The sequence below is a fragment of the Parasteatoda tepidariorum genome, chromosome 4 (assembly GCF_043381705.1).
Source record: "Parasteatoda tepidariorum isolate YZ-2023 chromosome 4, CAS_Ptep_4.0, whole genome shotgun sequence".
In the NCBI taxonomy this organism is placed as follows: domain Eukaryota; kingdom Metazoa; phylum Arthropoda; class Arachnida; order Araneae; family Theridiidae; genus Parasteatoda; species Parasteatoda tepidariorum.
Window position 1 is genome coordinate 101697388 of NC_092207.1, and position 11547 is coordinate 101708934.

The following is an 11547-nucleotide window of genomic DNA, read 5'->3' on the forward strand; positions in this document are numbered from 1 at the left end:
TCATAACCTTTTTACGCATTTTGCAACCATTGTCTGAAACACATTTAATTAAATAGACGCTAATACACGTACGTAATACCGTCATCCGTGCAGGCGTAAAAACAAAAAAGGCTCACTTTTCCCAACTTTGGCATGAAGTCAATTTATCTTCAGCTTATATTATCTCATCCTATATTTCTCACAACAAAAACAGAAGTTTCATTTTCACTTGTGATTTATGATATTATTGTTCAGGTAATCACAAAAACTTGAATTTTTTTTTGGTTAAATGAATGACACTACATTCAGAATAATGGTCAACATTAAAATCAAATCTGGTGTGACAGAACATCCTTCAAAAAATGTATAGAATTTTTTTATTTAAACAAATAAAAATGTTTCAAAAATTAGTTTCTTGTTTCGTAACAAAGATATATATTTACTCTGGTTGCTCAATGCAAAAAAAAGGTCAAAATGAAGAAATTTCAAAACTACAATAAACTCACTGAACTGTTTTTTTTTTTTTTTTTAACAAGTAGTTTAAAAAAAAAGGGTTGTTTGGTATCGAAACCAGATCATATCATTTTCAGAAATTTCATAGAGAAAGAAAATATCATTTCAGGCATTAAATTTTCGGTAAATTTTATTCTTATAAAATTGTTTTTCGATAAAAATTAATTTTCCCTCTAAAATAACTGAAAATTGAAATGATAAAAAAAAAGATATGGTTTATATGGGTTTATATGCAAACTAAATATTTTTCCTTTTTACTTCTGTAGTTCTGGGGAATGGGGGATTCATTTATTAGTCAACTTTCCCAATAGGAAAAAAAATGGAGTATGCTTTAGCTACTGTAAGCTGTGCCATACGATAAATAAATTAAAAAAATTAATATTAATCAATGAAATTTTGATATTCTAATATACCTCTAATTAATAATTTTTAAAGAAAACGAAAATGTAAAAGTTTAGTAATTTTTCCAGCTTAATTTTTTTGCATAACTTATTGTTTCTTAAACGTCATTAATTATTAATAATTTAAGATAAATATTATTTTTCATACTACAGTTTTACATCATATGGTGTAATGCAAATCATTATTTTATTAATATTTTTTTTTATCTTGTACAATCTCCTAAAAAATAAGAAGAAGAATCTACATGACACCATTGAATCAACTTAATATTCAAAAAGAAAAACCTGGAAGTCGTCAGCGACAATTTTATCAAACGATCCTAATGCAATTGCTGCAACAAAAATAAATAAAAACGGATACACACGGAAAACATCATAAAGAACAGGCGCGTGGGATGACGAAATAAAAAGAACATATCGTTAAAAACAATGATGCGATGTCTTCCGCGACATTCTCCGCGCATACGAAATAAGGCGAAAATGTAGCCGTATCTATTCTTTTTATTATTTACTTCAAACGACGGACAAGGACTGCAAGGTCTAGGTTAGAAACCAAAAAGTGACATTTGTAGGTTAAAAGGTCATCAGCATCCTCAATAAGAGGATCTTCGGTGAATGGTTTTCGAAAGGATTGTCTTGTTCAACAGCAGATGTTGAAATAGAGAGGCAGGTGAAAGAAATCAATTGATAATTATTGTAAATCTTAACCGTGACGTTGTTCGTCGCAAAAGGTGATGATTATAAGCTACTGTTTCCCCCCCCCCTTCTTTATTTCGGGTTCTTCTAATTTAATCGGGAGATCTATAGAATACATCAGTAAAAAAATAAACTGGTAAATACCAGAAAGAAAAAATGAAATCAAAATTTCTTTGATAGGGGGAGGGGGGTTGTGACAAAAAGAGAAGCTTTTTAATGCTTAAGATAAAAGAGGAAGGGATTTTTCTCTGGATTAAACTTTGCCAAGAGAATGCAAAAATCAAACATTTTGAATCTTAAAATGAAGTTGAAATGTATATTTTTCGAAATTTTTTTGAGAATTTGGTCTTAGTTCTTAAGTTACCTTTTTAAAAAATACTTGGGAATTTTCTCTTCATGGCAGATACAGGAGTGAAAGGCGAAGCAAAAACATCATTAGCTGTTGTAATAATTATGAAAGGGTTAAAGACCTTAAAATTTGATAAATAAGTTCAAAAGAAACAAAAATAAAAAGACAACAATAAAAAGAAACAAAAAGTATTTCTAAATATGCATTAGCTACTTAATAAAATAAAGAAGGAAATTGCATTCGTATTATTCTCCATAGGTTATCAAGGAGGAAAGGAATAGGTTTGGATTGAATTACGATTACAAAACAAGTAAACATAATAATTAACACACAAAAACTATTTTTCGAATAGTAATTAAAAAATAATTCTTACTAGATCGTAAAGGCATTGCATAGTTACCAAAGGTTGAAACTTAGCGGCTAACCTCCGCATGTTTGTTGTACATTCTAAACCTGTGGTAGGGAAAACGCTAAACTACTGTTGTAGCTACTTTCTTGTTGCATATATTGCAATGTGCTACTTTAAAAAAAAAAGAAGAAAAAAAAGAGTGTAATATAAGTGTAAAAAGCAATGCGATACAAAAAAAAAACTTTTGTGTGTAGTGATTCCAGGCAACTACTTTTAACTGTAGTGAAGTAGGTTAAAACGCATCTAATTTTTGGAATCTGATGGATGCAAATTTTCCGCGGGTATGTCAATAGAATAGACCCAATTAGAATGGCCCTGGGGTCGATTGTTAATAAGAATGAAGTGTTACTAAAATGTAAACTATCCGTTAAGAATAATAGATAATTTGTCACTTTGGCCATACTTTCACATGCGAATGTAAACTCCGGAAACATTGATTTTTTTTCAAAGAGAAGGANCAACAGAGCAAGACTCTGTCCCCAACAAAAAAAAAAAAACAAAAAAAAAAAAAACTTTTGTGTGTAGTGATTCCGGGCAACTACTTTTAACTGTAGTGAAAACGCATCTAATTTTTGGAATCTGATGGATGCAAGTTTTCCGCGGGTATGTCAATAGAATAGACCCAATTAGAATGGCCCTGGGGTCGATTGTTAATAAGAATGAAGTATTACTAAAATGTAAACTATCCATTAAGAATAATAGATAATTTGTCACTTTGGCCATACTTTCACATGCGAATGTAAACTCCGGAAACATTGATTTTTTTTTCAAAGAGAGGGAATATATTTTCGATATACTTAATTTCGCAGAGGAAATAAAAGAGGGCATTAAACACTTAACAAAATTACAAGTATTTGATAATTTCCTGATATTTTTTAAATTAAATATCCACTGTTCAGAAAAACATAAAAAGTTGAAAGTTAAAGAAAATGGCTCAAGTAAAACATTAATAAATATTTAAAAATAATAATTAAAGAGGGCATTAGAGGGAAATAAAAAAGGGCATTAAACACTTAACAAAATTACAAGTATTTGATAATTTCCTGGTATTTTTTAAATTAAATATCCTCTGTTCAGAAAAACATAAAAAGTTGAAAGTTAAAGAAAATGGCTCAGGTAAAACATGAATAAATATTTCTTAATAATGACTCTCGTTAAAATAAGCCTATTTTTTTATTATTTAAAACAGTTTTGCACGTTAATTAAATTACTCAGCAAAGTTCGTCTCCTAAAAGTAGTGACTACATTTTAAAAGTAGTTTTTGGTAAGTTGTAACTACAGTTAACATTTCTAATTTAGTTAAAGTTAATTACAAAAAACAAAATATTTCGCGGCTACATAAAATTCACTCGTGAAACTATTCATATGAGCCTCAAAATAATACCAAAATTAATAACATCGCACTAAAATAATGAATATCATAAGATCACCACACAATTACCCATATGTTCGGACAATAAACTATTTAAAATTAAAATATCAATAAATTTAGTTAAAAACATAAATCTTATAATTGAGATTGTAAATTTTAAATAGATTAATAATTTAAAAATTTAAAAAAATATTTAATATCGTAGATAATAGTTGCTAAAATAATATACCTTAAAAAAATTGTAAATTTCCTATGAAAGAAATTAATACTTTACTTTGGCGAAAGTAAAGTTAATTCCCAATAACGCCTACTCCTCTTATAATCTCTATAAAATTAATGTCATTCCAAAGAAATAACAATNTGCTAAAATAATATACCCTAAAAAATTGTAAATTTCCTATGAAAGAAATTAATACTTTACTTTGGCGAAAGTAAAGTTAATTCCCAATAACGCCTACTCCTCTTATAATCTCTATAAAACTAATGTCATTCCAAAGAAATAACAATAAAAAGAAAAATTAATTTTTAAAAAAAAACATAACGCTACGATTACTTCAGTTAAAGCCTTATTAAGACTATTTAGTAAGATTTCCTGCATTTTTATCTTAAATAATTAAAGTAAATAATAAAAATAATAACCAATTTAAGTAATGTTTAAAACTAAAGCATGAACATTAACCAAAAAGATGATTTTTTGTATTTAATTGTCTTTATTTATTTATTATGCATTTTTTGATTTTATTTAATTATGATAAATAAGAATTTTTAAGAAGAAAAGAAATAATTATAGTGCATAACTCCAAGGAAATAAGAAGTAAAATGAATAAAGTAAAAGGAAGTGAGATAATTGATGAGGTAATAAATGAGATAAGTTTTGATAACTATAAATAAAATATAGTTTTAATAATAATTGAGAAATAGCAATTACCCCTAAAAAGATAGAATAGAAAATAGTAACTATGGAGAGCACTATCAGATTTGATTATTTGAAACTACATAGTATAGATTCATCAAGAAATAAGAAGAATTAGTAATACTAATATTGCATGTAGCCAACCTTTATGCATTACAAAAAAGCAAAAAGACCCCCATAAAAGTTATTTTCATGTTTACGTGCATTAATTCTTTTATTTGAATTTTTAAAAAAATAAAAGTGCATGATAAATTTTAAGAAAAAATATATTCCAAAAAATTTATAAGTTACTAATTAATAAGTTTCTAACTGTACACTAAGTTATATTTTCAAAAAAGGTTAATAAAAACATATTTCGTTAGATGGCAGCACTAGTCACAAAAGTAGTTCGAAAACACAGAAACTCATTCACTGCAGTGAAAATAAATTTATTAAATTTCTTTTGCTAAAGAAAACTATGTTTTTCGTTTATTTAAGTTTTTTTTCCCGCAAATTTTACATTATTTTGCACACAACTTACACAATGTTTGTGAAATAAATATGATTTCATTGGGTTCATTCGGCGAAACTAATTATTTATTAGAAATACTGATTCATTTGCATTTTAATTAGGCAAGGAAGAAAGAAGCAAAGCTGTGAAGACCGATTCACAGACAGTGAACAGTAAATTTAACTCTGGAGATTAACGCATTACGAATTGCATAAATGAATTAATCCAAATACTAAACAGCCAAAGAAAGAGCAACGAGGGTCGACATATGAATATTTTGATGTCAATAAAATTATCATTTATTTTGTTCTGAGTCATTTTTTTCCCCTTTGATTTCATATTTGTCAGATAGAACAAACTGGCATTATTGTATTTATTCAAAATATTTATAGTTAATTCATTATTCATTCAATTATTGTCGATAAGTTATCGATCACTTAAAATATCAAACAAAGTTTTACAGGATTTAAAATTAAAGAAATTTCGTTATTAAAGAAATTAATTAGAAATATTGAAGTCAAGTACTTGTTCAGACTGTGACTATTTTAAGAATTGTAAATAAATAAAAAAAATACAACTAAAAAACACCATTTCCATCCAGACAATCAAGTGTTTTTTTTTTACTGAGCAAATATCTAGTGGTATTTCGTATTCGTATTTCGTATACTTGTAAAGTATATATCTGGAAACAATACTAAGAAACAGTTTGATATAAAGCCGTCATCTTCGGTAAGCTAGGCTTACCACCACACTCAAGTCCTTCAAACATAATAGTTTGACTAGCATAATCGTTGTAAAGCTCAAAAAGAGACAAAGGAAACGGAACGAGAAATTAAAAATGGAATTATAGATATGCATAAAAAAAATTTAATTTGTTTAAGATCATGCATCTACTTATTTTTGACAACTCTAAATGCAAACTTATAAAGATTAATCATAAGCTGTGGATACAAACTAGAAATTTTTATACTGTTTCAAGTCTCCGCTGACCCTGAAATCTATGCAACAGTCGTTAATAAATAAATTATTTCGTTTTAAATTTATATTGCCAATTCGATTCATCAGTCTTTTCAAGGTAAAACTCAAAAACTTTCCTTTACTAGACAAACACTATAAGCGATTAAAAAACAAATAAAATAGCGCAAGAATTTTTTTTTTTTAATTTCATATTATTCACTTCAACGCTTTTACTACATGTATATTATCAACGTAAAATTTTGTAAATGCGTCTATAGTTTTTAATTAATTAAATTCTAACCTCCCGTTTTAAAAGCATATTTCGGTTCATCAAGCATTTCACTTTTAAAAATTTTTTAACTACGTATAACGGAAACTACATTGGATACTAAAAGTAAAATAATGAGACGTTTCTTACATAAATCTTAGTATAATATCAGGTTCATAAATCAGGCTATCATTTTGAAGCTATACAGAAGCACTTTTATCTCCAGGCAAATAATTGCAGTTCAGACATGAATGTCATGCAAAAAAAACTTCTGAATTGTATAGAAAAATTTCTTACGACCATTTAAAATTAGATAGCCTAAAAATTTAAAATTTGATCCAAATCTGTTCAAATGAGAGGTAATTAAATATTTAAAAAAATTTTTTGCTCCATCTACGTTTTTGAGCGCCATATATATATTTCCCAGATTTGCAACGCTATATCCGTTAAATTATCGTTTCCACTAATTCGATTGACATTTCTACGTTTTTATTTAGAACGTAAAAACCAAAAGTAACAACTATATTTTTTTCATGGAAACTGTTCATACTCAAATACAGTTATAAACATACATCGATAATTATTATATGGCCTCCGTCAAACTTTATTTACGTCACAGAAATATTTTAAATCCTATTCAAAAGGAAGAACAATGTTGAGTAAATACAGTTGATCAACAATTTGAATGACTTTTAATGGCTCTCTACATCAGTTTCCGCACCTGTTACTGCTTCTCGTGGATATATACACAGCTGTGAATTCTTCAAACAATGCAGTGAAACAAAACATAAGAGAAAATACTTTTTAAACACAGATCAAAGTATTTAGATTAAAAATAACGAAAATACTTAAAAGGAACATAGCTTTATTTTAAATGTTTATATCTGAAGAAAGTGCCATACTAACCATTCAAAGTTAATAAAAAAAAAAAACCCCGTTTAAGTAGCATAAGCTAGATTTATCATTTAAGCCAGGATAATTTAGTGGCAAAAAATAAAGTAACGAATGACTTTTTAAAAAAAATTTTTAACATGAGGTTATTTTTAAAAAAAAAGTTATAAAAGGGAAAATTGGCGAAGGAATTATAAAAGGGAAAGGAATTGTTGATAATCGTTCTTCAATTAGATTTTGTAATTAAATAATTTTGCAATAATTGGTAAGGACATAGACATTAAATAGACTCACATTAATAGATTATCATTCAAAGAGTCAAAACAAAAATAATTTTATTATTCTTTTAAAAAATGCAATGGGACGTTCCTAAAAGACCTTTATGACAGTGAGAAATGTTTAAACTTTTCATAGATACAATAAGTTTTTTCTTTTCCTAATTTATTTCTCTATAATAACATGAAGGGAAAGGATATGATTGATGGTTTCGATGATTCTAACTGATATGAAGGGCACTCACTCAGATAGAGTTGTTCCGCAGTGGACTGATCGTTAAGACACGGTTCCCAGCAAATCACCGAAGTCTGTGGTCAGTGTGCGGGTGGGTGACCACTTATCAGTCTGCGTAGGGACCGAGGGTGTGCAGTATGGGTCCTTAAAGTGCTCGACTTCGCGCGCAGATCGTCGGGCAACCGAAGCGGGGGTGCCACCGCCTCTGCAGATGATCAAAATTGTGATGGCATGTCTTCGGATCATCCTCAGGGATGTTTCCCAGACTGTCGCCAATAGCCCATTGTGCAGGTCTAGTGCGACGTAAATGAACTACAGCAACAAGAACAACTCTTATCTATATTTCTTTTACGTGGCACCATAAACTCTGGTATTTCTTTATCTATTGGCAACGCTATAGTTATTATTCTTTTTTTAGGTTGTCTTAATAATTTAAGTAGTGTTAAATGAGTTATACGTTAAGTATTTATTTAGATACCTTTTGTTAGTTTATCTTAAGTAATAATTTAAGAAGTGTTGAATAGTTAGTTCTGTGTTAAGTATTTATTTAGAATAAACATTTTTCAGAAATATAAAAATGAGTTACGAAGTAACTATTTAGATTCATTCTGAAGTAGAAATTTTAAACAGAAACGGTGCCCGCATTCTAATGAATGATGGGTGACTTCCTTTTTGGAGCATATACATATAATATATAACGATACTCGATAGTGAGGAGGATTATCTCACGACAGAAATGGAAATAGTTTGCTAAAATGTCCCCCCAACTCATACTTTAATTAGTTTGTGTGAAGTCACATGTTTTAAATGATTGCTAAAATTCAATGCATTATAGCGGACGCATTTTGAAAAAAGTTAAAATCAAAGAACGAGTAAAAGTAGATATCTAAAGCTAGACGGTGAAAAAAATGTGGTTGATATAGTGTTCAAAACGAACTAAGGTGTTAAAATGGGATGAGGGGGTAGAATAATATTTAAATACAGTTGTGCCATGGATTCGGTTTGGTTCATATAAAAATTTATATTTTGTATAAAATATCTTTGAAATGTGACGAAGCGGGTCGACCTCAGAATGCAAAAGAATGACTCAACATAAAAACTGAGAGATGATAAGAATGATAAGAAAATATAGCTTATACTAAATGTCGTCATGTATACTACTAACCTTTGCTGGTTCGTGATTGCTTGACGCTCCTTTCTGGTTTAGAGGAAGTTGCTGGAGATGGGGATCTCATCCGAACAGATGTCGCCGATGTGATACGAATTTTAGGAACTGTTAAACAAAAATAGTTAACGCATGCAAATAAAGGTCCATGCAACTCTGAAATTCTTTTCTTTTTTTAACTTGCTCTCACAAACATCAAATTATTAACACGTAGCGTATTTTACTTTAAAAAATATACATTTTTGAGGATAATTACAAAATTTAGAAGAAGTTTTTACTTGACTAAAGTAAAGGAGTTAAATGTTGCCTTCATTGAATAATTAAATCAAAACATTAAATATAACGTTATGGTATGTAACCAAAACAAATGAAGTGATTGACATAGTTGTTAGATAGCTTTGCAAGAGGAATTCTTTCTGTGAATAATAAACGATATTAAATTATCTTTGTATCTAATAATTAAACCCAACTTGCGTTTTCGAGATCGGAATTAATTTCTTTAATGACCTTTAACGATTTCGAGAAATCAAGATAGCCTTCAAGATAGTAAGCATTAAAAAGAAACTATTTCTCGTGCTTGAAATGAGTGTATTATGGATATAGGCTGTTTTTTAATGCATCTCAATGAAAAGAAATGAATATTTCTGAAGACATTCAACATAGTGAGATGTTCGATGTGCTACGCATATTTACAATTTTTGCTCTTTTTTTTGGAAAGCTTATTATTCTTTCTGTATAATTAGATACGTCACGCATCATTTATTTTTGAAAGTCTATAATATCAATAATTTCTAGAAAAGGTTTTCTTTTCTAAATTACATCCCATCACTCAATTCAAAGCACATCATTTCAAAAGTCATCACTTCTTTTAATGTTCAATAAAAAACAATGCATTTAAATCCTTTTTCACAAACTTTCACGCAATGTTTTAAAAACAAAAGAACTTGAATCAGAGTTTTGATCAAAACAAAGAAAATATAAATAAAAATCTCCATGCAGGTTAAAGTTATTTTTTAAATTAAAAAAATAAAAATGTATACAAAATTAAACAAAACAAAAAAACGTAATCAATTAACAAACCACAAGAAATAAATATAAAAGTTTTTGCCAATAAAAGGTGTTATTTTTTATTACATTTTTTACGGAAAAGGGATAACAGAAAGAAATATTTCAATTTTTGGTTGTAATCTTTGGTTACGTCAATGTAAAGCTTCACGAACCAATTTTGCATAAACGTAAATCAGGGCCTAGTTTTCGAGAGATCAGTGAACTATTTTCAAGGCAAAATAAGGTAGTTTGAAATTCGTATTCCCAATCTTACCTGAAACAGGCTTCTTGGTCACTGTTCGGGTATTTGCCGTTCTAGGCAACTGAGGAGTAACTCTCGGAGTTGAGGAGGAAGTGGCTTGCCTTTTAACAGCAACTGGAGGAGCAGGAGGTGGAATTGAAGAAGCTGAAGAAAAAAAAAATATTAATTTTCTATTTGATGAAATGGTAAAATATAAATAATCAAAATTATATGTATAAAAAATACTTTTGTATATCTATTTCACTGTGATCATGGCAATCAATTTATCTATGAAGCTAACAGTTTAAGTTTCTATTTTTACCCTATTTAAAAAAACTAACACCATCGTCAGTTTTTCGTAATTTTACAAACTATAAAATATATTGTTATAATTTTTCTTATTTGTGTCATTTTTTATCCCATTTTATATAACTCAGCATAAAAATTTTTAAAAATTTATTTTTTAAAAAATATGTTCACCGAACGTGGGCAGTCGCCTTAAATTGTCAGCTAAAATATTAAATTTCACCCAAAAACTTACGAAAATATTTCCCCACTTTATTTATTTTAAATAGGACACCGCGACCAGTCAATATCGAAAAACAAAAAAAACTCTTTAGTGACCTCGTTTTAATGTGCTATAAAAAGAAAAAGATCTTATATCAAAATCACGTATTTTTAAATTAATTTTCACATAGCTTTTTTTTTTTCAGAGTTGGCTAGGTTGAACCCAATAGATTTTTCAAAAAATCCCTATTGGGGAAAAAAAGCATAAATTTGCACACCCATTTGGATTTAAAATTCTTTTTTTTTTCTTCTTCTTTCATTTATCAATAAAGCATGCATAAAAATAGAGCTGTGTTTGCATAGAAACTTTTTTACAAAAGTTATATTGTTTAAAGAACAATTTATTTAAATTAAGAAATGCTTCTAACAGATTCTATTACCATTATTATTCCCCAGTGTCTCTCTCTTTTTTAAGAAAACGTTGAATCTTCACTAGTCTCAGCACCCAGTCTATTTCGTAATTTTGCCCATGTATTGCAAAATGTAGAGAACACACTATCTAAATAGGGGAAGATACTACAAAGAAGTGGTTGGTATTTCATTCAATGATCCGGCCCAGTAAATTAACTGTTTGAGTAGCTGAACTATGTTCAGCTTAAATGGTCTTGAATAAATGCATAGAGTTGGGATTGTTTAAAAGAAATAAGTTTTTAATGATATCCCAACAACAACAGATCGATTAGAACAAATAATATTAAACACAGAATTTTAATAATACAGTAGACATCCAATTCATAAAAACATGCTCTGAAAATTAATAATATATATATATTTATATA

The 11547-nt window shown here is 28.4% G+C and overlaps 1 protein-coding gene across 1 annotated transcript in view; it reads right to left on the bottom strand.

Annotated features, from left to right (window-relative positions):
• Nucleotides 1-11547, bottom strand: part of LOC107438830 (restin homolog) — a gene marked incomplete in the record, with an annotated part of 125086 nt that overhangs the window by 52991 nt on the left and 60548 nt on the right. Inside the window, 2 exon segments of the mRNA XM_043046544.2 lie at nt 8914-9021; nt 10235-10366. Of these exon segments, the coding sequence (XP_042902478.2) occupies nt 8914-9021; nt 10235-10366 (240 nt within the window).